At 37.8% G+C, this 24,669-nt stretch overlaps 1 protein-coding gene across 2 annotated transcripts in view; it reads left to right on the forward strand.

Moving 5' to 3' along the window:
- UVRAG (UV radiation resistance associated) overlaps nt 1-24,669 on the forward strand; it is a 325,150-nt gene that overhangs the window by 143,218 nt on the left and 157,263 nt on the right. For both annotated transcript variants that reach the window (XR_010147617.1, XM_508649.8), the window contains exons 7-8: nt 1,454-1,559; nt 23,273-23,399. Coding sequence is in view for 1 of the 2 variants with exons in the window: in XM_508649.8 (XP_508649.3) it covers nt 1,454-1,559; nt 23,273-23,399 (233 nt within the window). In the remaining variant the exon portion in view is untranslated. The remainder of the gene's footprint in view (nt 1-1,453; nt 1,560-23,272; nt 23,400-24,669) is intronic.

Here is a 24,669-nt window from a genome sequence, read left to right on the forward strand (position 1 = left end):
TCTTTTACGGGTACAGCTCATGGTGCTCCAAAATAACTGTAATAGCAACACCAAAGATCTCTGATCACAGGTCACCATAACAGATATAATAATAATGATAAAGTTTGAGATATTATGAGAATTACCAAAATGTGACAGAGAGACATGAAGTGACCACATGCTGGTGGAAAAATGGCTCCAGTAGACTTGATTGACTCAGGGTTGCCACAAACCTTCAATTTGTTGTTTTTTTTTTTTTTTAATTTCTATGAAGCACAATAAAGCAAAGTGCAGTAAAGTGAGGTATGCCTACATACAGAAATATGATTGATTTTTTGTGTATATTGACCTTATATCCCATGACCTTGCTAAATTAACTTATTAATTTTAGTATTTGTTTTGTAGATTTCTGATCATTTTCCACATGACAATTATGTCATCTGCAAATAAAGACAGTTTGACCATTTGGTATGGAAATGTATAAGAAATACATGAGCTATATTTAAAGATAAAGAGGCCAGGTGCAGTGGCATAGGGCTGTAATCCTAGTACTTTGAGAGGCCGAGGCGGGCAGATTGCTTGAACACAGGAGTTTGAGACCAGTCTGGGCAACATGGTGAAACCTCATCTCTGCAAAAAATACAAAAATTAGCCAGGCATGGTGGTGCATGCCTGTAGTCCCAGCTATTTGGGGGCCTGAGGTAGGAGAATCACTTGAGCCCGGGAGGTCAAGGCTGCAGTGAGCCGTGATTGCACCACTGTACTCCAGCCTGGGCGACAGAGTGACATCCTGTCTCAAAATAAAATTAAATTAAAGATAAAGAGACCAAGAAGCAAAAACACAAAGAAAACCATAATTTAAAAATAAAAATAGCTCTTAATTTTTTCATTGTTCCTTGAAAGAGACCTTACTGAGAATGTAATTGGCTAGTTTGAACCTGGCCGAGTATTTAATTCCTCCTATTACTTTGTCTTTTCTATCATCTTTTGGTTTTTTCTTATATCTTTGAGAGTGCTGTCTGCTTTGATTCAACCTTCTCAACTTGGATTACTGTGAATTCTTTTTTTCCTTTATGGATACCTAGAAGTAATTGTCACCTTTGAGAGTGGTGATACTCTCTCGGTGACTTTAGCAATCCATTTAATTTCACTGGGCGTCAGTTTCCACATCTATAAATGATAGGATTTTACTATATTACTTTCTCAGGGCTCTTCCCAACTCCTTTGAGTTCTTCATCTTACCTCACAGTACATCAGAGGCAGGCAGGCAAGTACAAAAAGGGTGTTTTAGAGCTTTACTGTTATAGGATTTATTGTATTCCCTGTTATTTCATTGCGAATATGCTAGATAATTAAAAATCAGTTGAGTTCATTATTAATTCTATGTATCCTCAAGGTTTGTCATTTATATCTGAGGCTCTTTGTTGAGTTTACTGTTAACTCATTTACATTTTTCTATAACTTATATTTCTAGGCTTCATAGAGCCCAGTGTGCAATTAAACAGACTCAGGTAACTGTTCAGAAAATTGGAAAGGAAATTGAAGAAAAACTAAGACTCACATCTACAAGCAATGAACTGGTAGGTTTTTATGTATTTACCTGTTTACACTTCTTGTTTTCTAAAGGAGAGTATCATATTCTTCTAGGGTTAATTTTAAAAAACCCTTTAGATCGTTTTTATCTTCTTAATTGTCCACAGAGAGTTCTATTGGCATTTAAATGTTGGAAATAAACTTTCCCATCTGCTAATATGTAACGCATGAAGTGCCTGCTTTATTCTGCTAGATGAAACTTTATATTACATAAAATTACTTAGAAGATAATAGGCAGTTTTATTAATGTGAACTCTAAACATGAACTATATAGTGAATGAAAAATAGCTGCCAGGAGGAAAAAAAAAAGGGAGCTAATCTACTTTTGAAAGACGAATTTAAAAAGTATTTGGATTGAGCAAAACAGGCTGGTTTGTGGACAGTGATCTCTTTTGGGAAATACTCTTATTAAGGAGGCATTTCCAAAGAAATAGAAATCCTAACCCAAATGGGCAGATTTAAGATATTAGTATAATTTTGAGTTGTTTTTCCTAGTGGAGTGGAAAAAATGTCTATTTTGTAATGAATATTGTGTTTTTGTAAGCACAATAGTGGGTATGGCTAATAAATTGAGCTTTTTTTTTTTTAAAGCCACTTGGGTATGAATAGCTTTTGAGGAACTTTGTGCTGTGGATTGGACTTAAAATAAAATTCAGATCTTCAAATTAAGTTCTAGATAAAATTATTTAAATATTTGTTCGTGTGAACTCATTATCACAGATAGGCAGCATCTTCCTATTGTCATTTACACCCTTCTCAACTTAGCAGAGGGCCTTTATATCCCCAAACGAAAGCTTTTTGTTGGCTTGAAGATTTGCCCAAGATAATCATATAGTAGAAGTATAGAAAAGCAGCAATGCACTTAACCTTACAGAAACTTCTCTCTCATGGAATTTGAAATTAATATATTAGTTCAAACTGTATACAGTTGCTGATTTTCTAGCTAGTGCTATACCTGGCAGGTAGCAAACATACAAAATAGGATAGCTGCAATAGGTATAGTAGTAATTCTTATTATTCACTTGACTTTCCTTGTCTATAAAAACATCTTCCGTTTCAAAGGTGCTGTTAAACCACCTCTTGTTGTAACTTAGCCCCAGCAAGACTAAATTTCAGACTATAAATATTTTGAAGGGGGAGGAAAAAATCACTAATTTGAATTCTTTCTGTAGTGTATAAAAATGCTGGATTTTTAGAACCCTTGGGGAAAATTGCTGGGTTTTATTTTTGTTTTCCTCTCCCAAGGCAAGACTGGGAAATTAATTATTGCATTAAATGACAGCATATGCTTTATCTCAGTGTGGAAAAATGTATTTTTAATCCTGTTTTTAAAGGAATATAAGTGGTGACACACAGAGCAAGGTAACAGAATGTGTGAGTTTAAAGAGGTCAAGTTCAGAGGTTCATTGTGTGTTTTTATGCTGCCTAGTCAACACAGAAGAAAAATCATTGGATTTTTGAACTGAACATGAACCTAGAAATCATCTGGTTCCCTAATAACCCCATTCAAAACTATAGCCCCCTGAGTACATTCTGTCCCTTTTCCTGCTTTATTCTGTATAATATTCATTACCATTTACCATGATACATATTTTGCATATTTTTCTATCTCTCTAAGCTCTATAAGGCGAGGGGTTTTTGTCTCTCTCTCTTTTTTTACATTGGTGTATTTCCAGCATCTAGAAAAGTGTTTGCCACACAGTAGGTGCTCAATAAGTATTTGTTGAATTTAAGAATGAATCTAGCATAATGTCCTTTTATAATAGGACAGAAAAATGAAGCTTAAAGAAGGGAAACAGCTTTCCCACAATCATTTGACAATAGAGATGGATAATTTGGTTTACTTGTTTCCTTTTAGAGAATAATGCTATCTACATGTTAATTAGTCAGTCACTTTGAGGTTTACCTGTAGCATATTAGAAAACTTTACTATTTGTCTTTTTGCTCATTTACTTTTCAAATTGGCCCATGGCCATTGTATTCCAACCCATCCATTTCCGATATTTAAGAAATCATTTTCATTTTAACCTACGTAAAAATGCAGCAAAGAAGGCATATTTGATGTTGAAAGAAATCAGATTACCTTCCAAGACCATGTATGATTAACTGTGTTATAAGAAATTGGGTTCATAGTTGGTGACTTTCAAAAATTTGGCATCTTCTCACATTACATCAATGCCTAACTTTTTTGGCATTTAATTTTATTTATTATGAAATTTCTGCTGTTATCATTTTGAATTTTTACTTATGTTTTATAATTTTTTTGTTTGTTTGTTTGTTTTGAGGTGAGATCTCACTATGTTGTCTGGGCTGCTCTTGAACTCCTGGCCTCAAGTGGTCCTCTCACCTGAGCCTCCCGAGTAGCTGGGATTATAGACGTGTACCAGCACGCACAGTTTGTGTTTCAGATTTTGTCAGATTCCTTTCCTGTATCTGTTTAGATAAATGTATGTTTTTTCTCTTCTGGTATTAAGGTGAAATACATTGGTTGATTTTTTAATGTTAAGCCAACTTTGCATTCCTAGGGAAAGCCCTCTTGGTCATGGTGAATTACTTTTTAATGCTCATTACTGGATTTAATTTGTTAAAAAATTTTAAAGAAATTGTGCATATGTATTTATAAAGAATATTGGTCTGTAGTTTGTTTCCTTGTAATCTCTTTGTCTCATTTTGTTGTCAGGGTGACGTTGGCCGCAACTCACTTTTGGAAAGTGTTTTCTCCCTTTTTGTTTTCAGGAAGAATATGTGTAGAATGGGAATTATTTCTTAAATGTTAAGTAGAATTTGCATTGAAGCCATCTGGGCCTGGCGGTTTTTTTGTGGGAAGGTTTTTGAACTGGAAATTCAATTTCTTTAATAATTTACCTTTTGCATTAACTTTTGTAGCTCGTGTCTTTCAAGGATTTGTCCATTTCATTTAGGAGGTCAGTCTTTTTACATTTAGCTATTCTAGCAGTTATGTAGTATTTTCTCTTTTTGTTCTAAATTGTATTTCCATGATGAGCATTTTTCATATCCTATTGGATATGCATGCATCTTTTAATAAGTATCAGTTTAGGGCTGGGCGTGGTGGCCCACGCCTGTAATCCCAGCAGTTTGGGAGGCCAAGGCAGGTGGATCACGAGGTCAGGAGTTCGAGACCAGCCTGGCCAGTATGGTGAAACCCCGTTTCTACTGAAAGTACAAAAAATTAGCTAGGTGTGGTTCTATAGTTCATTGTTTTGTATCACATAAGTAAGGGTAATTTTTTCCCCCTGCATGGATATCCGGTTGATTTAGCATCATTTACTGAATAGTCTTTTCATTCCCCATTTAATTGCCTTGACATGTTTGTTCAAAATCAATTGATCATGTATATGTGCATCTATTTCTGGATTTTCTTTTCTGTTCCATTGATCTATATGTCTGTATTTCCCCAATACCAAACTCACTTATTATCGTAGATTTGTCATCTTAAAATTTGACAGGGTAAGTCTTCCAACTTTGTTAAAACTTCTGTGGTTTTTCTAGGTTCTTTATATTTCCAAGTGAATTTGGGAATCAGCTTGTCAATTTCTACACACACAAAAAAAAGTCCTGATGGAATTTTGATAAGAAGCTGTAGATAAAATTGTGGAGAATTGCTATCTTTTTTTTGTTTGTTTTTGTTTTTATTATACTTTAGGTTTTAGGGTACATGTGCACACTGTGCAGGTTAGTTACATATGTATACATGTGCCATGCTGGTGCGCTGCACCCACTAACTCGTCATCTAGCATTAGGAAGGGGAATATCACACTCTGGGGACTGTGGTGGGGAGGGGAGAATTGCTATCTTAACAATAGTGGGTCCTTCAATCCGTGAACATGGTGTATATCTCTTTTACTTAGATTTCTCTCTCATTCTCTTTATAATGTTGTAGCTTTCACTGTAGAGATTTTGGACATCTTTTATTTATTTATTTATTTATTTATTTATTTAATTTTGAGACGGAGTCTCGCTCTGTCGCCCAGGCTAGAGTGCAGTGGCACGATCTCGGCTCACTGCAACCTCCGACTTCCGGGTTCACACCATTCTCCTGCCTCAGCCTCCCCAGTAGCTGGGACTACAGGCATCCACCACCACGCCCAGTTAATTTTTTAAAAATATTTTTATAGAGACGGGGGTTCACCGTGTTAGCCTGGATAGTCTCGATCTCCTGACCTCGTGGTCCGCCCGCCTTGGCCTCCCAAAGTGCTGGGATTACAGGCATGAGCCACCGCGCCCGGCAGATTTTGGACATCTTTTGTTAGAGTTATTCTGAAGTGTTTTATGGGAGTTTTTTGGCAGGGGAGGCATTATTGCAAGTGGAATTGTTTTTGAATTTTTATTTCTCATTCGTTTGCTGCTAGTATGTAATAATACAATTAATTTTAACTTATTAATCTTCTGTCTTGCAATCTTGTTATATTAACTTATTCATTATGCTAGTTATTTATAGTTTTTTGGGATTTTCTTTGTAAAGAATCATAACAGGAAAGTTTGCACAGTGTTATGCCCTTTATTTGATTTTCATCCAGTACAATGTTGGACTAAAAAATAGTAAGAACAGGAATCCTCACCTTGTTCCTGGTTTTGAGGACAAACAACTCATCATTTCTCTGTTAAATATAGTGCTAGGAATGCCCTTCATTAATTTTAGGAAGTTCCTCTTATTCCTAGTTTCTGAGAGTTTTTATCATGAATAGAAGATGAATTTTGTCAGATGGTTTTTCTATATCCATTGAAATGATCATATGGTTTTTTCTTTATTCTCTTAATGTGATTAACTTTTTGGTTTATTTTCAAATGTTTAACATTGCATTTCTGGAATAAACCTAAATTGATTATAATATATAATTATTTTTGTATTTTGTTGGATTTATTCTTATTAATTTTTTTCCTTCGTATTGTCTTGGATTTGCTTTGGTAATAATTTAAGGAATTTTGCACTTGTATTTATCAGGGATGTTGTGATACAATGTTTTGAATTGCCTTGTCAGATTTTGGTAGTAGGATTATGGTAGCCTGGTAAAATTAGTTGGGCAGTGTTCTTTTTTTCCTATTCCATCTTGCCCAGGAGCAGAAATCTGGACCTTTTAAATATTTTCTAGTTCTCTGCTGATATTTCATATCCTTTTATTCACTATAAGAATATTTCAATTTTTGTCGACATATATGTATGAGTGGCTTCAAAGTTTTTGGAATTCTAACATCTGGATCATCTTGGGGTTGGCATATGTTGGTTTTCTCCTCCCTAGAGAGTGAGTCACATTTTCCTGACTCTTCATATATTGGGTAATACTGCATAGTATCCTGGACATTGTGAATGTAATTTGGTGGAATCTCTGGATTTTGTTACTTTGTTCCAAAAAATGTTGATGTTTTTATTTTAGCAGGTAGTTAACTTGGTTAGGCTCAAACTGTCATGCCTGCAATGAACATTGGCTCAGATTACAGTGTAGTTCTTTTACTCTTAGGCACAAGCTTCTTTCTGTTTGTCTCATGCATGTGTAGTATAGGATTCAGTCAGAGACTTAGGTTGAATTTAAACAGAATTTGGGGTGCCCATTCTCTGCCTTCCTCTATTCTGGTACACTTGATTGCCTGACCATTTTTCCCTGGTTCCTCTGGTCAGAAAGGAAGTTGACTTTCTTTTGGAGTTTGCAGCCACCCTCAGGGAAAAGCCACAGAAAAGGGGAATTTCATTTTATTGGTTGTTTATGCCAAGTTCTGACTCACCTCCAAAATATGCCTGCCATTGATCAGTCTCAAGAACCCTCAAGTAGCGATTTTTGTATTTTATCCATAGTCTATATCTGTTATCCATAGTCTATATCTTCTATGAGAGGACCAGTTTGTTACGTACTTATTCTTTTACACCAGAAGCAGAGCTCCTGTACATTTTATTATTATATATTTTTGCTGTATCCTCCCGGCTAAATCCGGGTTCTAAGCCTGTTACTGCTAAGTCTGTGAAATTAATGGATAGGAAATATTTTCTGCGGAAATCTTTTCCTTTTCTTAGTGGTTGACTAGGTGTAGGTCCAGTAGAAACAACCTGTAAATGACATTTAAAAGCAGATGTGTTAACTTTTGGGACAGCTGCCACAATTTTAAAACCTTTTTTCTGATTGTTATTTATTTTCAATTTTGGGGGAAAAATTACATAGGTGAAGATAAAATATACCCTAAGCTGTCAATTCTCAAAGTTATTGGTCTCAAGACCTCTTTGTACTCTTAAAAATCTCAAAGAATTCAGTAATACATCTTTATGAAAAATAAGCATAGTTTTCTGAACAAAAGGTTTAATTAGCATTGCATTGCTTAAATATTTTGTGAATTTAACTGCTATTAAGCTAATGTCTAGCCTAATAAAAGACACCTGGATTTTCACATCTGCTTCTGCAGTGAATCTGTTGCAATATCGTAAGTCTCGCAGACTCTGGTAAACTCCGTCATACACTTATGAGAAAATGAGAGTGGAAAAGAGGCATACAGCTTAGTAATATGCGAATATATTTTACGTACAAGACTCTGTAAAGATGTCAGGAACCCTCACAATTCCCAGGAACATGCTTGAGGAACTTTTGCCCTAAGGCAAAAAGCTTTAGCTCCAATATGATCAATGTGAAGACACTTGTTCCATTACTGGTTGAACATCTCAAATCCAAAATCCAAAATCCAAAACACTCCAATGAGCATTTTCCTTGAGCATCATATTGGTGCTCAGAAAGTTTCAGATTTTGTAGCATTTTGGACTTCAGATTTTAGGATTTGGCATACTCAACCTATAATATGTTATTTATACGTTAGTCATCTTTCTGAAATGAATGTTTAACATTTCCCATTTTTTTGGCAGAGACTCATAAATAGGAATGTGTGTATCTGTGATTTTCAGTTCACATATAGTGTTGTATAAAAACACTAAAATCTAATTAAACGTAATCTATTGGCAAAATATATGTGACATTACACTTGGAGTAAACAGATAAATAGAACACTGAAACTCATCAGAAGATTATGGAACATTAAGATCTTTGAGCAGTTCATCTTTGATGCATTAGAAAGGAAGCAGAACTAGATCCCACATGGGTTTGTTTACTCATCAGAAATTGGAGCCAACAATTCTGGTTTTGAATGACTTGATATATTTCTGTAAATGAGCCAGTTTCTGAACATGGACCATAACACAAACACTATACATATGCCTTCCCATATTAATGTAGTATTTAGATTAACTTGTAACCTTAGTTCTTTAAATCTAGAAAACATATCTCAGTATGTACCCTGGAATAGAGCAGGTTATCCTCCTAGCCAGGCATATCCCTGTGTTCTCTGAATATTTGCTTTTCTTTTTCTGTATTTTCTTTCTCTGCCCAAGTAGAATTCAATTTACATATTTTGTGGAAAAATTCAAGTTAAGAAAGTTGAACACCTCACTCTTTGTGGGAAAAGATTGCTTCCTAAAGATTTTACCTATCTTTTTCCTCAGTGATGTAAGAACACCTTAGGCTTCTTGATTATACTATTGCATTGCTAAAGAAAACTCAGATTGTTTCTTCGTTCCTTTTTCTTTCATAATAAACAGCCTCATTGACTTTTTTTCCAATTATTTTTATGGTAAAATACATATAAGATTTATGATCTCATTTCATTTTTAAATGTACAGCCCAGTGGTATTAAATACCTTCAGAATGTCATGCAACCATCGTCACCATCCATCTCCAGAAGTCTTTTAAACTGAAACTGTACGCATTAAACACTAACTCCTCGCTTCCCTCTACTCCCAGCCCCTGGCAACTACCATTCTACTTTTTGTCTCCATGACTTTGACTGTACTCTAAGTAACTCATATAAGTGAAATCATGCAGTGTAAACCTTTTTATGGCTGGCTGTTTCACTTAGTGTAATGTCCTCAAGCTTCATCCATGGTGTAGCATATTGCAGAAATTTCCTTCCTGATTAAAGCTGAATAATACTGCATTGTATGTATATACCATATTTTGCTTATCCATTCATTTATTGATAGACACTGGGTTGCTTCTGCGTCTTAGAACCTTGTGGACTTTTGGTTTCTGTTTTTACGGTGGGGTGGCAGGGCAAAATGGCTTTTATCTCCAGTAGACCTAAATTCATAGAAAGTAGAGACCATTTCTCATTCATCTAGAAGCATGCAGTAGGGCCTTTATTGATGTTTGGTTTGTTCAGGAAAATTGTTTAGGAATATTCTATGAAAGGCATATTTCATAGACCTTTCAAGCTAAATATAATAATGATTGGAAATAAGTTTTTCTGCTGTTTTCTCAGCTTGAATGTCTTTAACAGATGATCATACCATCTGTTTAGAATCAGTGTGTCAGGGATGAGTAAGAAAGCATCTTGGGTGAGAAATGATTGCTGTAAGTACTTTTAATACATTGCCAAAAGTCGTTGTCCATGCCCGTTGCTTCAACAAGGCCATACCATGATGCATCTCACTGAGTTCCCAGGCTTCCTCATTGTGAGTCAAATCAAGATACTAACCTTTTCCTTTTAAAGTTTTCTATCAGCTTATCCTGGATCCTGGTAACCTATTTATTTAATGGATGAGTTTTGTAGTTACAATTTTAATTGTTTACTTTATACCTTAGGAAGGAGATAAAAATTTACTAGCTATAACCAAATTGCTGTTTGCTTAAGATTTATGTCATAAAAAGTGATGAAAAGTATATTAGTGACACTGATAAAGACTAGGAGAGAAGACACATTCATAGTGCAGTAATTGTGTGTGTGCACACATATGCAGGCACAGACATATTCATTTTGGGGACAGAATTTCAGATTTGTATCTGGAGGTAAATTCAGGCAAGGCTTTTGGAGAAAAAAAGAGGCTGAGTAAAGTTTAAGCAATGGTTTGATGTAGTATTTATATGGAAACGTAAGTTAACAAACAACAAGTTTAATTGTATCTCTGGCTGGTAGAATGGGTCAGGAATTTCATTTTATTAAATGTGTATTCAGTAAAATTGATTTTTAATGTAACTTAAAAAATAAACTTTCTTTTTCAAGGTAGTTTTAGATTCATAGAAAAATTAGGCAGAAAGGGCCGGGCACGATGGCTCATGCCTGTAATCCCAGCACTTAGGGAGGCCGAGGCAGGTGGATCATGAGGTCGGGAGATCAAGACCATCCTGGCTAACATGGTGAAACCCTGTCTCTACTAAAAATACAAAAAAATTAGCTGGGCGTGGTGGCGGGCGCCTGTAGTCCCAGTTACTTGGGAGGCTGAGGCAGGAGAATGGCGTGAACCCAGGAGGCAGAGCTTGCAGTGAGCTGAGATTGCGCCACTGCACTCCAGCCTGGGTGACAGAGTGAGACTCCATCTCAAAAAAAAAAAAAAAAAAAAAAAAAATTAGGCAGAAAGTACAGAGTTCCCATATAACCCACCCCATGCCCAATTTCTTCTGTTAAAACATCTTGTACTCGTGTGGTACAATTGTTATATTGATTAATTAATATTAATACATTATTATTAACTAAAGTACATAGTTTACATTAGGGTTTACTCTTTATGTTACACAGTTCTATGAGTTTTGACAAATGTATTATGTATCCATCATTACAGCATCAAACAGAATAGTTGCATTGCCCTAAAAATATCCTATCCTCCACGTGTTCATCCTTTTCTCCCTCCCCTGGCAACTGATCTTTTTACTGTCTCTATAATTTTACCTTTTCCACGATTTCATATAGTAGGAATCATACAGTATGTAGCTTTTGCAGACTGGCTTCTTTCATTTAGCAATATGCATTTACGATTTCTCTTTTGATGGTTTGATAGCTCATTTTGTTTCATCACTGAATAGTACTCCATTGTATATATACCACAGTTTATCTGTTGACCTATTGAAGTATATCTTGGTTGCTTCCAAGTTTTGGCAATTATGAATAAAGTTGTTATAGACATTTGTGTGTAGGTTTTTGTGTAAACGTAAGTTTTCAGTATCCAGGTTAATATATAAGAGTATGATTGCTAGATTTTATAGTAAGACTATTTTAGCTTTGTGAGAAACTGCAACTCTCTGCCAAAGTGGCTGTACCATTTTGCATCCCCACCGTCAATGAATGACAGTTCGTGTTGTTCCATATCTTTGCCAGCATTTGGTGGTGTGAGAGTCTTGGATTTTATTCTAATGGGTATGTAGTCGTATCACATTGTTGTTTTAACTTGCAATGCCCTAATGACTTACGATGTTAAACATCTTTTCATATGCTTGCCATCTATATATCTTCTTTGATGAGATACCTGTTCAGTTCTTTGTTGCATTTTTAAATTGAGTTGTTCATTTTCTTTTTTTTTTTTTGGAGATAGAGTCTCGCTCTTTCACTCAGGCTGGAGTGCTGTAGCACGATCCTGGTTCACTGAAACCTCTACCTCCCAGGTTCAAGCGATTTTCCTCCCTCAACCTCCCAAGTAGCTGGGATTACGGGTGTACACCACCATGCCCGGCTAGATGTTTTTTTGTATTTTTGGTGAAGACAGGGTTTTGCCATGTTGGCCAGGCTGGTCTCGAACTCCTGACCTCAGCTAATCTGCCAGCCTTGGCCTCCCAACGTGCTGGTATTACAGGCATGAGCCACCGTGCCCAGCCAGGGTTGTTTGTTTTCTTAATGTTGAATTTTAAGAGCTCTTTGAGGCCAGGCCCAAGTGGTAGATCACACTTGGGTAACATAGTGAGACCCTGTCTGTATTTTTTTTTTTTTTATGAGAGTTCTTTGTATATTTTGGAGACCAGTTCTTTATCAGATATGTTTTTTTGCATAGTTTTTCTCCCAGTCTGTGGCTTGTCTTTACTCTTAACACAGTATCTTTTGCAGATTTTAAAGATTTCCAAGATACCAATTTCTTTTTTCATGGGTCTTGCTTTTGGTGTTATGTCTAAAAAGTTATCTCCAAACCCAGAGTCTTCTGTATTTTCTCCTGTGTTATCTTCTAGAAGTATAATTTTTAATTTCATGTTTAGATCTTTGATCTGGTTTGAGTTAATTTTTTGTGAAAGGTATAAGACCTGTATCTAGATTGATTAGTCCCTCTCGCACTCACTCTGTTTCTTCCTTCTTTCCTTTCTTTTTTTGCATGTGGCGGTCCAGTGGTTTCATCATTTGGTGAAAAGACTATCCTTTCTGCATTGAGTTGCTTTTGTTTCTTTGTCAAATATTCTTTGACTATATTTGTTTGGGTATATTTCTAGGCTCTCTGTTCCATTTGATTGATCTGTTTGTCTGTTCTTTTACCCATACCACCCTGTCTTGATTACTGTAGCTTATGGTAATTCTAGACATTGGCTACTGTCAGTCTTCCAACTTTGTTCTTCTCCTTCAATATTCTGTTGTGTATTCTGGGTCTTTTGCCTTTATATAAACTTTAGAATCAGTTTTGATATTAACAAAATAATTTGATGGATAATTGGATAATTTGATTCCACTTGTTCATTGCTGTTACACAGGAAGACATCTAACTTTTTATACGTATTAATTCTATATTCTGCAATCTTGCTATAATTGCTTTTTCCAGGAGGGTGTTTTTTTGTTTTGTTTGTCAATTCTTTTGGATTTTCTATATGGAAACAATAATATTATCTGCAGCCAAAGACAGTTTTATTTCTTCTTTCCCAACACGTGTAGCTTTTCTTTCTTTTTCTTGTCTTATTTCATTAGCTAGGACTTCAAGTATAACTATGGTGAATAGGAGCGAAAGGGGATATCCTTGTCATGTTCTCAAACTTAGGGGATAAGCATCTAGTTTCTTACTATTAAGTATGATGTTAGCTGTAGGTTATTTGATAGATGTTCTTTACCAGTTAAGGAAGTTCCCCTCTTTTCCTAGTTAGCTGAAAGTTTTTATCATGAATCGTCGTTGGATTTTGTCACATGCTTTTTCTGCATCTATCAATATGTATGATCATACCATTTTTTCTTCCTTAGCCTGTTGATGTGATGAATTACATTAACTGCTCTTTGTTGAACCAACCTTGCCTACCCGGGATAAATTACATGTTGCCATGTTGTGTAATTATTCTTATACATTGTTGGATTTGATTTGCTAATATTTTGTAGTGTCTTTGGTTTTTGTGTTAGGGTGATGCTGGCTTCATAGAATGAGTTAGCAAGTGTTCATCAACTTCTAATTTCTGGAAGAGATTCTGAAGAACTGGAATTGTTTCTTTTTTTTTTATACTTTAAGTTCTAGGGTACATGTGCACAATGTGCAGTTTTGTTACATATGTATACATGTGCCATGTTGGTGTGCTGCACCCATTAACTCGTCATTTACATTAGGTATATCTCCTAATGCTATCCCTCCTCCATCCCCCTACCCCACGACAGGCCCTGGTGTGTGGTGTTCCCCACCCTGTGTCCAAGTGTTCTCATTGTTCAATTCCCGCCTGTGAGTGAGAATATGAGGTGTTTGGTTTTCTGTCCTTGGAATAGTTTGCTCAGAATGATGGTTTCCAGCTTCATCCATGTCACTGCAAAGGACATGAACTCATCCTTTTTTATGGCTGCATAGTATTCCATGGCGTATATGTGCCACATTTTCTTAATCCAGTCTATCATTGATGGACATTTGGGTTGATTCCAAGTCTTTGCTATTGTGAATAGTGCCGCAATAAGCATACGTGTGCGTGTGTCTTTATAGCAGCATGATTATAATCCTTTGGGTATATACCCAGTAACGGGATGGCTGGGTCAAATGGTATTTCTAGTTCTAGATCCTTGAGGAATTGCCACCTGTCTTCCACAGTGGTTGAACTAGTTTACAGTCCCACCAACAGTGTAAAAGCGTTCCTATTTCTCCACATCCTCTCCAGCACCTGTTGTTTCCTGACTTTTTAATGATCGCCATTCTAACTGGTGTGAGATGGTATCTCATTGTGGTTTTGATTTGCATTTCTCTGATGGCCAGTGATGATGAGCATTTTTAATGTGTCTGTTGGCTGCATAAATGTCTTCTTTTGAGAAGTGTCTGTTCATACTCCTCGCCCACTTTTTGATGGGGTTGTTTGATCTTTTCTTGTAAATTTGTTTAAGATCTTTGTAGATTCTGGGTATTAGCCCTTTGTCAGATGAGTAGATTGCAAAAATTTTCTCCCATTCTGTAGGTTGCCTGTTCACTCTGATGGTAGTTTCTTTTGCTGCGTAGAAGCTCTTTAGTTTAATTAGATCCCATTTGTCAATTTTGGCTTTTGTTGCTGTTGCTTTTGGTGTTTTAGACATGAAGTCCTTTCCCATGCCTGTGTCCTGAATGGTATTGCCTAGGTTTTCTTCTAGGGGTTTTTATGGTTTTAGGTCTGACATTTAAGTCTTTAATCCATCTTGAATTAATTTTTGTATAAGGTGTAAGGAAGGGATCCAATTTCAGCTTTTGACATATGGCTAGCCAGTTTTCCCAGCACCATTTATTAAATAGGATTTCTTGTTTTTGTCAGGTTTGTCAAAGATCAGATGGTTGTAGATGTGTGGTATTATTTCTGAGGGCTCTGTTCTGTTCCATTGGCCTATATCTCTGTTTTGGTACCAGTACCATGCTGTTTTGGTTACTGTAGCCTTGTAGTATAGTTTGAAGTCAGGTATTGTGATGCCTCTAGTTTTGTTCTTTTGGCTTAGGATTGTCTTGGCAATGCGGGCTCTTTTTTGGTTCCATATGAACTTTATAAAGTAGTTTTTTCCAATTCTGTGAAGAAAGTCATTGGTAGCTTGATAGGGATGGCATTGAATCTATAAATTACCTTGGGCAGTATGGCCATTTTCACGATATTGATTCTTCCTATCCATGAGTATGGAATGTTCTTCCATTTGTTTGTGTCCTCTATTATTTTGTTGAGCAGTGGTTTGTAATTCTCCTTAAAGAGGTCCTTCACATCCCTTGTAAGTTGGATCCCTAGGTATTTTATTCTCTTTGAAGCAGTTGTGAATGGGAGTTCACTCATGATTTGGCTCTCTGTCTGTTATTGGTGTATAGGAATGCTTGTGATTTTTGCACATTGATTTTGTATCCTGAGACTTTGCTGCAGTTGCTTATCAGCTTAAGGAGATTTTCGGCTGAGACGATGGGGTTTTCTAAATATACAATCATGTCATCTGCAAACAGGGACAATTTGACTTCCTCTTTTCCTAATTGAATACCCTTTGTTTCTTTCTCCTGCCTGATTGCCCTGGCCAGAACTTCCAACACTGTGTTGAATAGGAGTGGTGAGAGGGGCATCCCTGTCTTGTGCCAGTTTTCAAAGGGAATGGTTCCAGTTTTTGTCCATTCAGTATGATGTTGGCTGTGGGTTTGTCATAAATAGCTCTTATTATTTTGAGATACGTCCCATCAATACCTAATTTATTGAGAGTTTTTAGCATGAAGGCTGTTGAATTTTGTCAAAGGCCTTTTCTGCATCTATTGAGATAATCATGTGGTTTTTGTCTTTGGTTCTTTTTATATGATGGATTACGTTTATTGATTTGCGTATGTTGAACCAGCCTTGCATCCCAGGGATGAAGCCCACTTGATCATGGTGGATAAGCTCTTTGATGTACTGCTGGATTCCGTTTGCCAGTGTTTTACTGGGGATTTTTACATCAATGTTCATCAGGGATATTGGTCTAAAATTCTCTTTTTTCATTGTGTCTCTGCCAGGCTTTGGTATCAGGATGATGCTGGCCTCATAAAATGAGTTAGGGAGGATTCCCTCTTTTTCTTTTGATTGGAGTAGTTTCATAAGGAATGGTACCAGCTCCTCTTTGTACCTCTGGTAGAATTTGGCTGTGAATCCGTCTGGTCCTGGACTTTTTTTGGTTGGTAGGCTCTTAATTATTGCCTCAATTTCAGAGCCTGTTATTGCTCTATTCAGCGATTCAGCTTCTTCCTGGTTTAGTCTTGGGATGGTGTATGTGTCCAGGAATGTATCTATTTCTTCTAGATTTTCTAGTTTATTTGCGTAGAGGTGTTTGTAGTATTCTCTGATGGTAGTTTGTATCTCTGTGGGATCGGTGGTGATATCCCCTTTATCATTTTTTACTGCGTCTATTTGATTCTTCCTTCTTTTCTTCTTTATTAGTCTTGTCAATTTTGTTGATCTTTTCAAAAAACCAGCTCCTGGATTCATTGATTTTTTGAAGGTTTTTTTGTGTCTCTATTTCCTTCAGTTCTGCTCTGATCTTAGTTATTTCTTGCCTTCTGCTAGCTTTTGAATGTGTTTGCTCTTGCTTCTCCAGTTCTTTTAATTGTGATGTTAGGGTGTCAATTTTAGATCTTTCCTGCTTTCTCTTGTGGGCATTTAGTGCTATAAATTTCCCTCTACACACTGCTTTAAATGTGTCCCAGAGATTCTGGTATGTTGTGTCTTTGTTCTCGTTGGTTGCAAAGAACATCTTTATTTCTGCCTTCATTTCGTTATGTACCCAGTAGTCATTCAGGAGCAGGTTGTTCAGTTTCCATGTAGTTGAGCGGTTTTGAGTGAGTTTCTTAATCCTGAGTTCTAGTTTGATTGCACTGTGGTCTGAGAGACAGTTTGTTATAATTTCTGTTCTTTTACATTTGCCGAGGAGTGCTTTACTTCCAACTATGTGGTCAATTTTGGAGTAAGTGCGATGTGGTGCTGAGAAGAGTGTATATTCTGTTGATTTGGGGTGGAGAGTTCTGTAGATGTCTATTAGGTCTGCTTGGTGCAGAGAGCTGAGTTCAATTCCTGGATATCCTTGTTAACTTTCTGTCTCGTGGATCTGTCTAATGTTGACAGTGGGGTGTTAAAGTCTCCCATTATTATTGTGTGGGACTCTAAGTCTCTTTGTAGGTCTCTAAGGACTTGCTTTATTAACCTGGGTGCTCCTGTATTGGGTGCATATATATTTAGGATAGTTAGCTCTTCTAGTTGAATTGATCCCTTTACCATTATGTAATGGCCTTCTTTGTCTCTTTGGATCTTTGTTGGTTTAAAGTCTGTTTTATCAGAGACTAGGATTGCAACCCCTGCTTTTTTGTGTTTTCCATTTGCTTGGTAGATGTTCCTCCATCCCTTTATTTTGAGCCTATGTGTGTCTCTGCATGTGAGATGGGTTTCCTGAATACAGCACACTTACGGGTCTTGACTCCATCCTATTTGCCAGTCTGTGTCTTTTAATTGGAGCATTTAGCCCATTTACACTTAAGGTTAATATTGTTATGTGTGAATTTGATCCTGTCATTATGATGTTAGCTGATTATTTTGCTCGTTAGTTGATGCAGTTTCTTCCTAGCATCGATGATCTTTACAATTTGGCATGTTTTTGCAGTGGCTGGTACCGGTTGTTCTTTCCATGTTTAGTGCTTCCTTCAGGAGCTCTTATAGGGCAGGCCTGGTGGTGACAAAATCTCTCAGCATTTGCTTGTCTGTAAAGGATTTTATTTCTCCTTCACTTATGTAGCTTAGTTTGGCTGGATATGAAATTCTGGGTTGAAAATTCTTTTCTTTCAGAATGTTGAATATTGCCCCCACTCTTTTGTGGCTTGTAGAGTTTCTGCCAAGAGATCCGCTGTTAGTCTGATGGGCTTCCCTTTGTGGGTAACCTGACCTTTCTCTCTGGCTGCCCTTAATATTTTTTCCTTCATTTCAACTTTGGTGAATCTGACAATTATGTGTCTTGGAGTTGCTCTTCTCGAGGAGTATCTTTGTGGTGTTCTCTGTATTTCCTGAATTTGAACGCTGGCCTGCCTTGCTAGGTTAGGGAAGTTCTCCTGGATAATATCCTGCAGAGTGTTTTCCAACTTGGTTCCATCCTCCCCATCACTTTCAGGTACACCAATCAGACATAGATTTGGTCTTTTCACATAGTCCCGTATTTGTTGGAGGCTTTGTTCATTTCTTTTTACTCTTTTTTCTCTAAACTTCTCTTCTCACTTCATTTCATTCATTTGATCTTCAATCACTGATACCCTTTCTTCCAGTTGATCGAATCGGCTACTGAAGCTTGTGCATGCATCACATAGTTCTTGTGTCGTGGTTTACAGCTCCATCAGGTCATTTAAGGTCTTCTCTACGCTGTTTATTCTAGTTAGCCATTTGTCCAATATTTTTCAAAGTTTTTAGCTTCTTTGAGATGGGTTCGAACATCCTCCTTTAGCTTGGAGAAGTTTGTTATTACCGATCTTCTGAATCCTTCTTCTCTCTACTCGTCAAAGTCTTTCTCCGTCTAGCTTTGTTCAGTTGCTGGCAAGGAGCTGCATTCCTTTGGAGGAGAAGAGGTGCTCTGATTTTTAGAATTTTCAGCTTTTCTGCTCTGGTTTCTCCCATCTTTGTGGTTTTATCTACCTTTGGTCTTCGATGATGGTGACGTACAGATTGGGTTTTGGTGTGGATATCCTTTCTGTTTGTTAGTTTTCCTTCTAACAGTCAGGACCCTCAGCTGCAGGTCTGTTGGAGTTTGCTGGAGGTCCACTCCAGGACCCGTTTGCCTGGGTATCACCAGTGGAGGCTGCAGAACTGCAAATATTGCAGAACGGCAAATGTTGCTGCCTGATCATTCCTCTGGAAGCTTCGTGTCTAGAGGGGCACCCGGCCATATGAGGTGTCAGTCGGCCCCTGCTGGGAGATGCCTCCCAGTTAGGCTACTTGGGGGTCAGGGACCCACTTGAGGAGGCAGTCTGTCCGTTCCCATATCTCAAACTCTGTGCTGGGAGAACCACTACTCTCTTCAAAGCTGACAGACAGGGATGTTTAAGTCTGCAGAAGTTTCTGCTGCCTTTTGTTCAGCTATGCCCTGCCCCCAGAGGTGGAGTCTACAGAGGCAGGCAGGCCTCCTTGAGCTGCGGTGGGCTCCACCCAGTTCGAGCTTCTGGGCAGCTTTGTTTACCTGCTCAAGCCTCAGCATTGGTGGGTGCCCCTCCCCCAGCCTCGCTGCCGCCTTGCAGTTTGATCTCAGACTGCTGTGCTGGCAGTGAGCAAGGCTCCGTGGGCGTGGGACCCTCTGAGCCAGGCGCGGGATATAATCTTCTGGTGTGCTGTTTGCTAAGACCTTTGGAAAAGCACAGTATTAGGGTGGGAGTGACCTGATTTTCCAGATGCGATTTTCCAGGTGCCGTCTATCGTGGCTTCCCTTGGCTGGGAAAGGGAGTTCCCCGACCGCTTGTGCTTCTCTGGTGAGGCGATGCCTTGCCCTGCTTTGGCTCACGGTCCGTGGGCTGCACCCACTGTCCTGCACCCACTGTCCTACAAGCCCCAGTGAGATGAACCCGGCACCTCAATTGGAAATGCAGAAATCATCCATCTTCTGCGTCGCTCACGCTGGAAGCTGTAGACTGGAGCTATTCCTATTCGGCCATCTTGGAACCTCCCTGCCTCTTTTTTCTGGTATTGTTTCTTACTTAAACATTTAGTAGAATTCACTGTGAAACCAACTAGACCTTTTTTTTTTCTCCCCTGTTTCTGAAGGTTAGTAATTGTTAATTTAATTTCTCTCTCTCTCTCTGTTTTGTTTGTTTGTTTTTTGAGACAGGGTCTTGCTCTGTTGCCTAGACTGAGTATAGTGGCAGGATCATGGCTCACTCTAGCCTTGAACTCCTGATCTCAAGTGATCCTTTCACCTCAGCCTTCTGAGTAGCTAGGACTATAGGTACATGCCACCGCATCCAGCCAATTTTGTTATTTTTTATTTTTATGGATGGGGTTTCAGTGTATTGCCCAAGCTGGTCTCCAACTTCTGGGCTCAAGCAATCCTCCCACCTGGGCTTCCTAAAGTGCTGAGATTACAGCCATGTGCCAATGTCCAGCCTAACTTCTTTATTATCTCTTTTTCCTACTGTGAGTTTTGGTAGATTGTCTTTCAAAGAATTGGTTTATATTAGCTAAGTTACCAAACTTCTGGGCATAGAGTTGTTTATAGTGTTTTTTTATTCTTCTGATGTTTGTGAGATCAATTGTGATAACCCCTCTTTCTTCATATTAGTAAATTTTGCCTTTTCTCTTTTTTCCTTGAAGAGTCTGGCTAGAATTTTTTTTTTTTTTTGAGGTGGAGTTTCACTCTCGTTGCCCAGGCTGGAGTGTAATGGCGTGACCTCGACTAACTGCAACCTCCACCTCCCAGGTTCAAGCAATTCTCCTGCCTCAGCCTCTCAAGTATCTGGGATTACAGGTGCCTGCCACCATGCCCAGCTAATTTTGTACTTTTAGTAAAGATGAGGTTTTGCCATGTTGACTAGGCTGGTCTCAAATTCCTGACCTCAGGTGATCCACGTGCCTCAGTCTCCCAAAGTGCTGGGATTACAGACCTGGCCCTGGCTAGAGTTTTATCAATTTTATTTACCTTTTCAAAGAACCAGTTGTTGGTTTCATTGATTTTTCTGTATTGGATTTATTCTATTTGGATTTAACTGGCTTCTTGAATATGTAGATTTATTTCTTCTGCCTAATTTGGTAAGTTTTTAAATTTAAAATTTTTAGACAGAGTCTTGCTCTGTCGCCCAGGCTGGAGTGTAGTGGCATGATCTTGGCTCACGGCAACCTCCACCTCCCAGGTTCAAGCGATTTTTCCGCCTCAGCCTCCCGAATAGCTGGGATTACAGGTGCCCACTACCGTGCCTGGCTAATTTTTATATTTTTAGTAGAGACGGGGTTTCACTATGTTGGCCAGGCTGGTCTCAAACTCCTGGCCCCAAGTGATCTGCCCACCTCAGCCTCCCAAAATGCTGGGATTACAGGTGTGAGCCACTGTGCCTGCCCCTAATTTGGCAAGTTTTTAGCCATTATTTCTTTTCTTTTCTTTTCATTTTTTTTTGTGTGTGACAGGGTCTTGCTCTGATACTTAGGTTGAAGTACAATGGCATCATCATAGCCTACCGCAGCCTCAAACTCCTAGGCTTGAATAATCCTCCTGCCTCAGCCACTGAGTCGTTGGGATTACAGGCATGAGCCATCTTGCCTGGCTCCATTATTTTTTCAAATACTTTTTCAGTCCTTCTCTGTTTCTCTTTTCTTTCTAGGATTCTGATGACACAAAAGTTAGCTCTTTTGGTGTAGTTACACAGGTCCCTGATGTTTTGTTCGTTTTTTTCAAGGCTATTTTCTCTCTTGCTAAAATTGGTAGTTTCAGTATTCTGTTCACAGACTTTTCCCTGCTTCCTCTGTGCTGCCATTGAGCCCATTCACTGAGTTTTTGTTATTTTTTGTTCTAAAATTTCCAGTTGGTTCTTTATATCTTCTGTTTCTTGGCTGAGACTTTCTAGTTTTTTTTTTTTCCTACTTTTTCATTTGTTTCAAGCATGTTCTTAATTGCTATTGAAGCATTTTTATGTTGGCTACTTTCAGGTCTTTATCAGAAAATTGTAACACGTCTATCATGTCAGTATTGGCATCTGTTGTTTGTCCTTTTTCATTTTGTTTGGCATTTTCCTGGTTCTTGGTGTGGTGAGTGGTTTTTGATTGAAACTTGGACATTTTGGGCATTATGTTTTAAGTCTCTGGATCTTATTTAAGCCCTCTGTTTTAGCTGGCTTCCTCTGAGACCTCTCTGGTAGGGGAAAGAAGAGGTGCCATTTCATTACTGCCAGATGAGTATAGAAGTCCAGATTCCCTATGCAGCTTCCATTGGCTAAGTGGCAGGGGAGAAAGCTCCCCTTGCCTTAATTAATACTGGCCAGGAGTGGCTCCCCACTAGGCCTCCAATGATAAATTCTTAGCTGGGAGGAGGAGAGATGCCTTGTTACTTCTCCCCACATATCTTCCACTGATATCACAGAAAGGAGGGTGACCTCATTAGCACGGGGTAGTAGTGAAAGTGACTCTCAACTAGGCCTTCTCTAATACCACTGCATTGGGGATGGGAGAGGGTTATCTCATTACAGACAGGTGGGTGGTAAAAGTCCAGGATCCCCATGTGGTGTCAGTAGTTACCACATGGGACTCGTTTGGTTACTGCCTAGCAGGGATGAAAACCTCAGGCCTCTGCTTGGCCTTCTTTGAAACAGGCAGGGGGGTTAGAGCACCTCGGTTTGGTTTGGCAAACGTGGAAATCTACTTTTTGTTTCTATGGATTTGCCTATTCTGGACATTTCATATAAATGGAGCCGTATAGTGTGTGGCCTTTTAAAACTGGATTCTTTAACATAGCATAATGTTTTTAAGGTTGATCCATGTTGTAGCATTTGTCATTACTTAATTTCTTTTTATTACAAAATAATATTTGATTGTATGGATAGGCCACATTTTATTTATCCTTTCATCAGTTGGTGGACATTTGGGTTTTCTATGTCATTCAGCTATTATGAATAATGCTGCTATGAACATTAGTATTCAGGTTTTTGTGTGGACATGTGTTCAGTTCTCTTGGTATATATCTAGAAGTGGAATTTCTGGGTCTTATGGTACCTCTGTATTTAACTTTTTGAGAATTTATTTGTTATTAAGTTTTAAAAATCTTATTGTATTGTATTGTGGTATCAGGGAAGGTACCTGAGATATTTTGTGTAGTGTCTGTTGGGTCCCCGGACTTAAGATTTACTTTTACTCTTATTCTTTGCTTATTTCTATATGATTTTCATTAAAAGGATGGTGCTGGTAATTAAGTTACTCAAGAGTTCCATAAGTTTGATGAGTATTAAAATGTTTTAAGCCATTATTTATTTGTAAACATTGTGAGTATGTAATTATTCATAGTCATGACATTTATATTCATAAATATACCCGTGATTTTATTTATTTAGAAAAAAAAAAGTGAATGCCTGCAGTTAAAAATTTTGGTGCTTCAAAATGAACTGGAACGGCAGAAGAAAGCTTTGGGACGGGAGGTGGCATTACTGCATAAGCAACAAATTGCATTACAAGACAAAGGTGAGTGGAAATACCATACAAACAGCCTAACCTCCACATTCAGTAGTTCTCCTTTCTTCTTCTTCACAAGCTCAAATAGTCATTTTTTTGTGTAAATACAGTCACACATCACTTAATGACAGGGATATATTCTGGAAATGCATCCTTTGGTGATTTCCTTGCTGAGCTGCCATCATAGAGTATGCTTACACAAGCCCAGATGGTATAAACTACTACTACACACCTAGGCTATATGGCTATAAACTTGTACAGCATGTTACCATACTGAATACTGTAGGCAACTATAACACAATGGTGAGTATTTATGTATCTAAATATATCAAAGCATAGAATAAAAATACTATACTATAATCTGTGGGACCGCCATCTTGTATGTGGTTTGTTGTTGATTAAAACATCATTATGCAGTGCATGATTGTATGGTGATAGAATTTTCTCAAATTTTTAAAATATTTTTGCAAGTATTTTGAAGTTAGTCCCTACAGACAAGTGTACAGATCTGTATTCAAATCGTCCCGGACTTACAATGGTTTGATTTAATGATGATTTAACTTATGATTTTTCAGTTTTACAATGTGCAAAAGTTATATGCATGTGGTAGAAACCATACTATGAATTTTGAATTTTGATCTTTTTCCAGGCTAGCAGTATGTGGTATGATATTTTCTTGCTATGCCAGGCAGTGACAGTGAGCTGCAGCTCTCAGTCAGCCACATGATCATGAGGGAGAACAACCGGTACTCTATAATGTACTCTGTTGCTAGTGTTTTTTGGATATTGTTTTTTATGTTTTCACATCCCATCAAGTCTACAAAGTGCTCATCTGTGTATGGTATTCAATGCTGTGTTATAAAATAAGTTTTGTGTTAGATGATTTTGCCCAACTGTAAGCTATTGTAAGTGTTCTGACACCTTAAAAGTAGGCTAGGCTAAGGTTTCATGATCAGTAGGTTAGGTGTATTAAATACATTTTCAACTTATGATATTTTCAACTTACAATGGGTTTATCAGGATGTATCCCCATGGTAAGTTATGGAGAAGTTGTGTCCATACAGCTTGAATTTTCACAAAGCAAACATACCCATGTGAGCAGAATCTCAATCGAGAAACAGGACCCCAAAACAGGACCCCAAAGCCTCCTCACGCTTCCTTCCGTTTACCACATCTCCAGCCAGACTAGCCACTGCCAAGACTCAAACCAGATTGGTTTTGCCTAATTTTGAACTTTATAGAAATAGAATCATATATGTACATGTGGTGGCTCTTTTCA

The sequence above is a fragment of the Pan troglodytes genome, chromosome 9 (genome assembly GCF_028858775.2).
Source record: "Pan troglodytes isolate AG18354 chromosome 9, NHGRI_mPanTro3-v2.0_pri, whole genome shotgun sequence".
In the NCBI taxonomy this organism is placed as follows: domain Eukaryota; kingdom Metazoa; phylum Chordata; class Mammalia; order Primates; family Hominidae; genus Pan; species Pan troglodytes.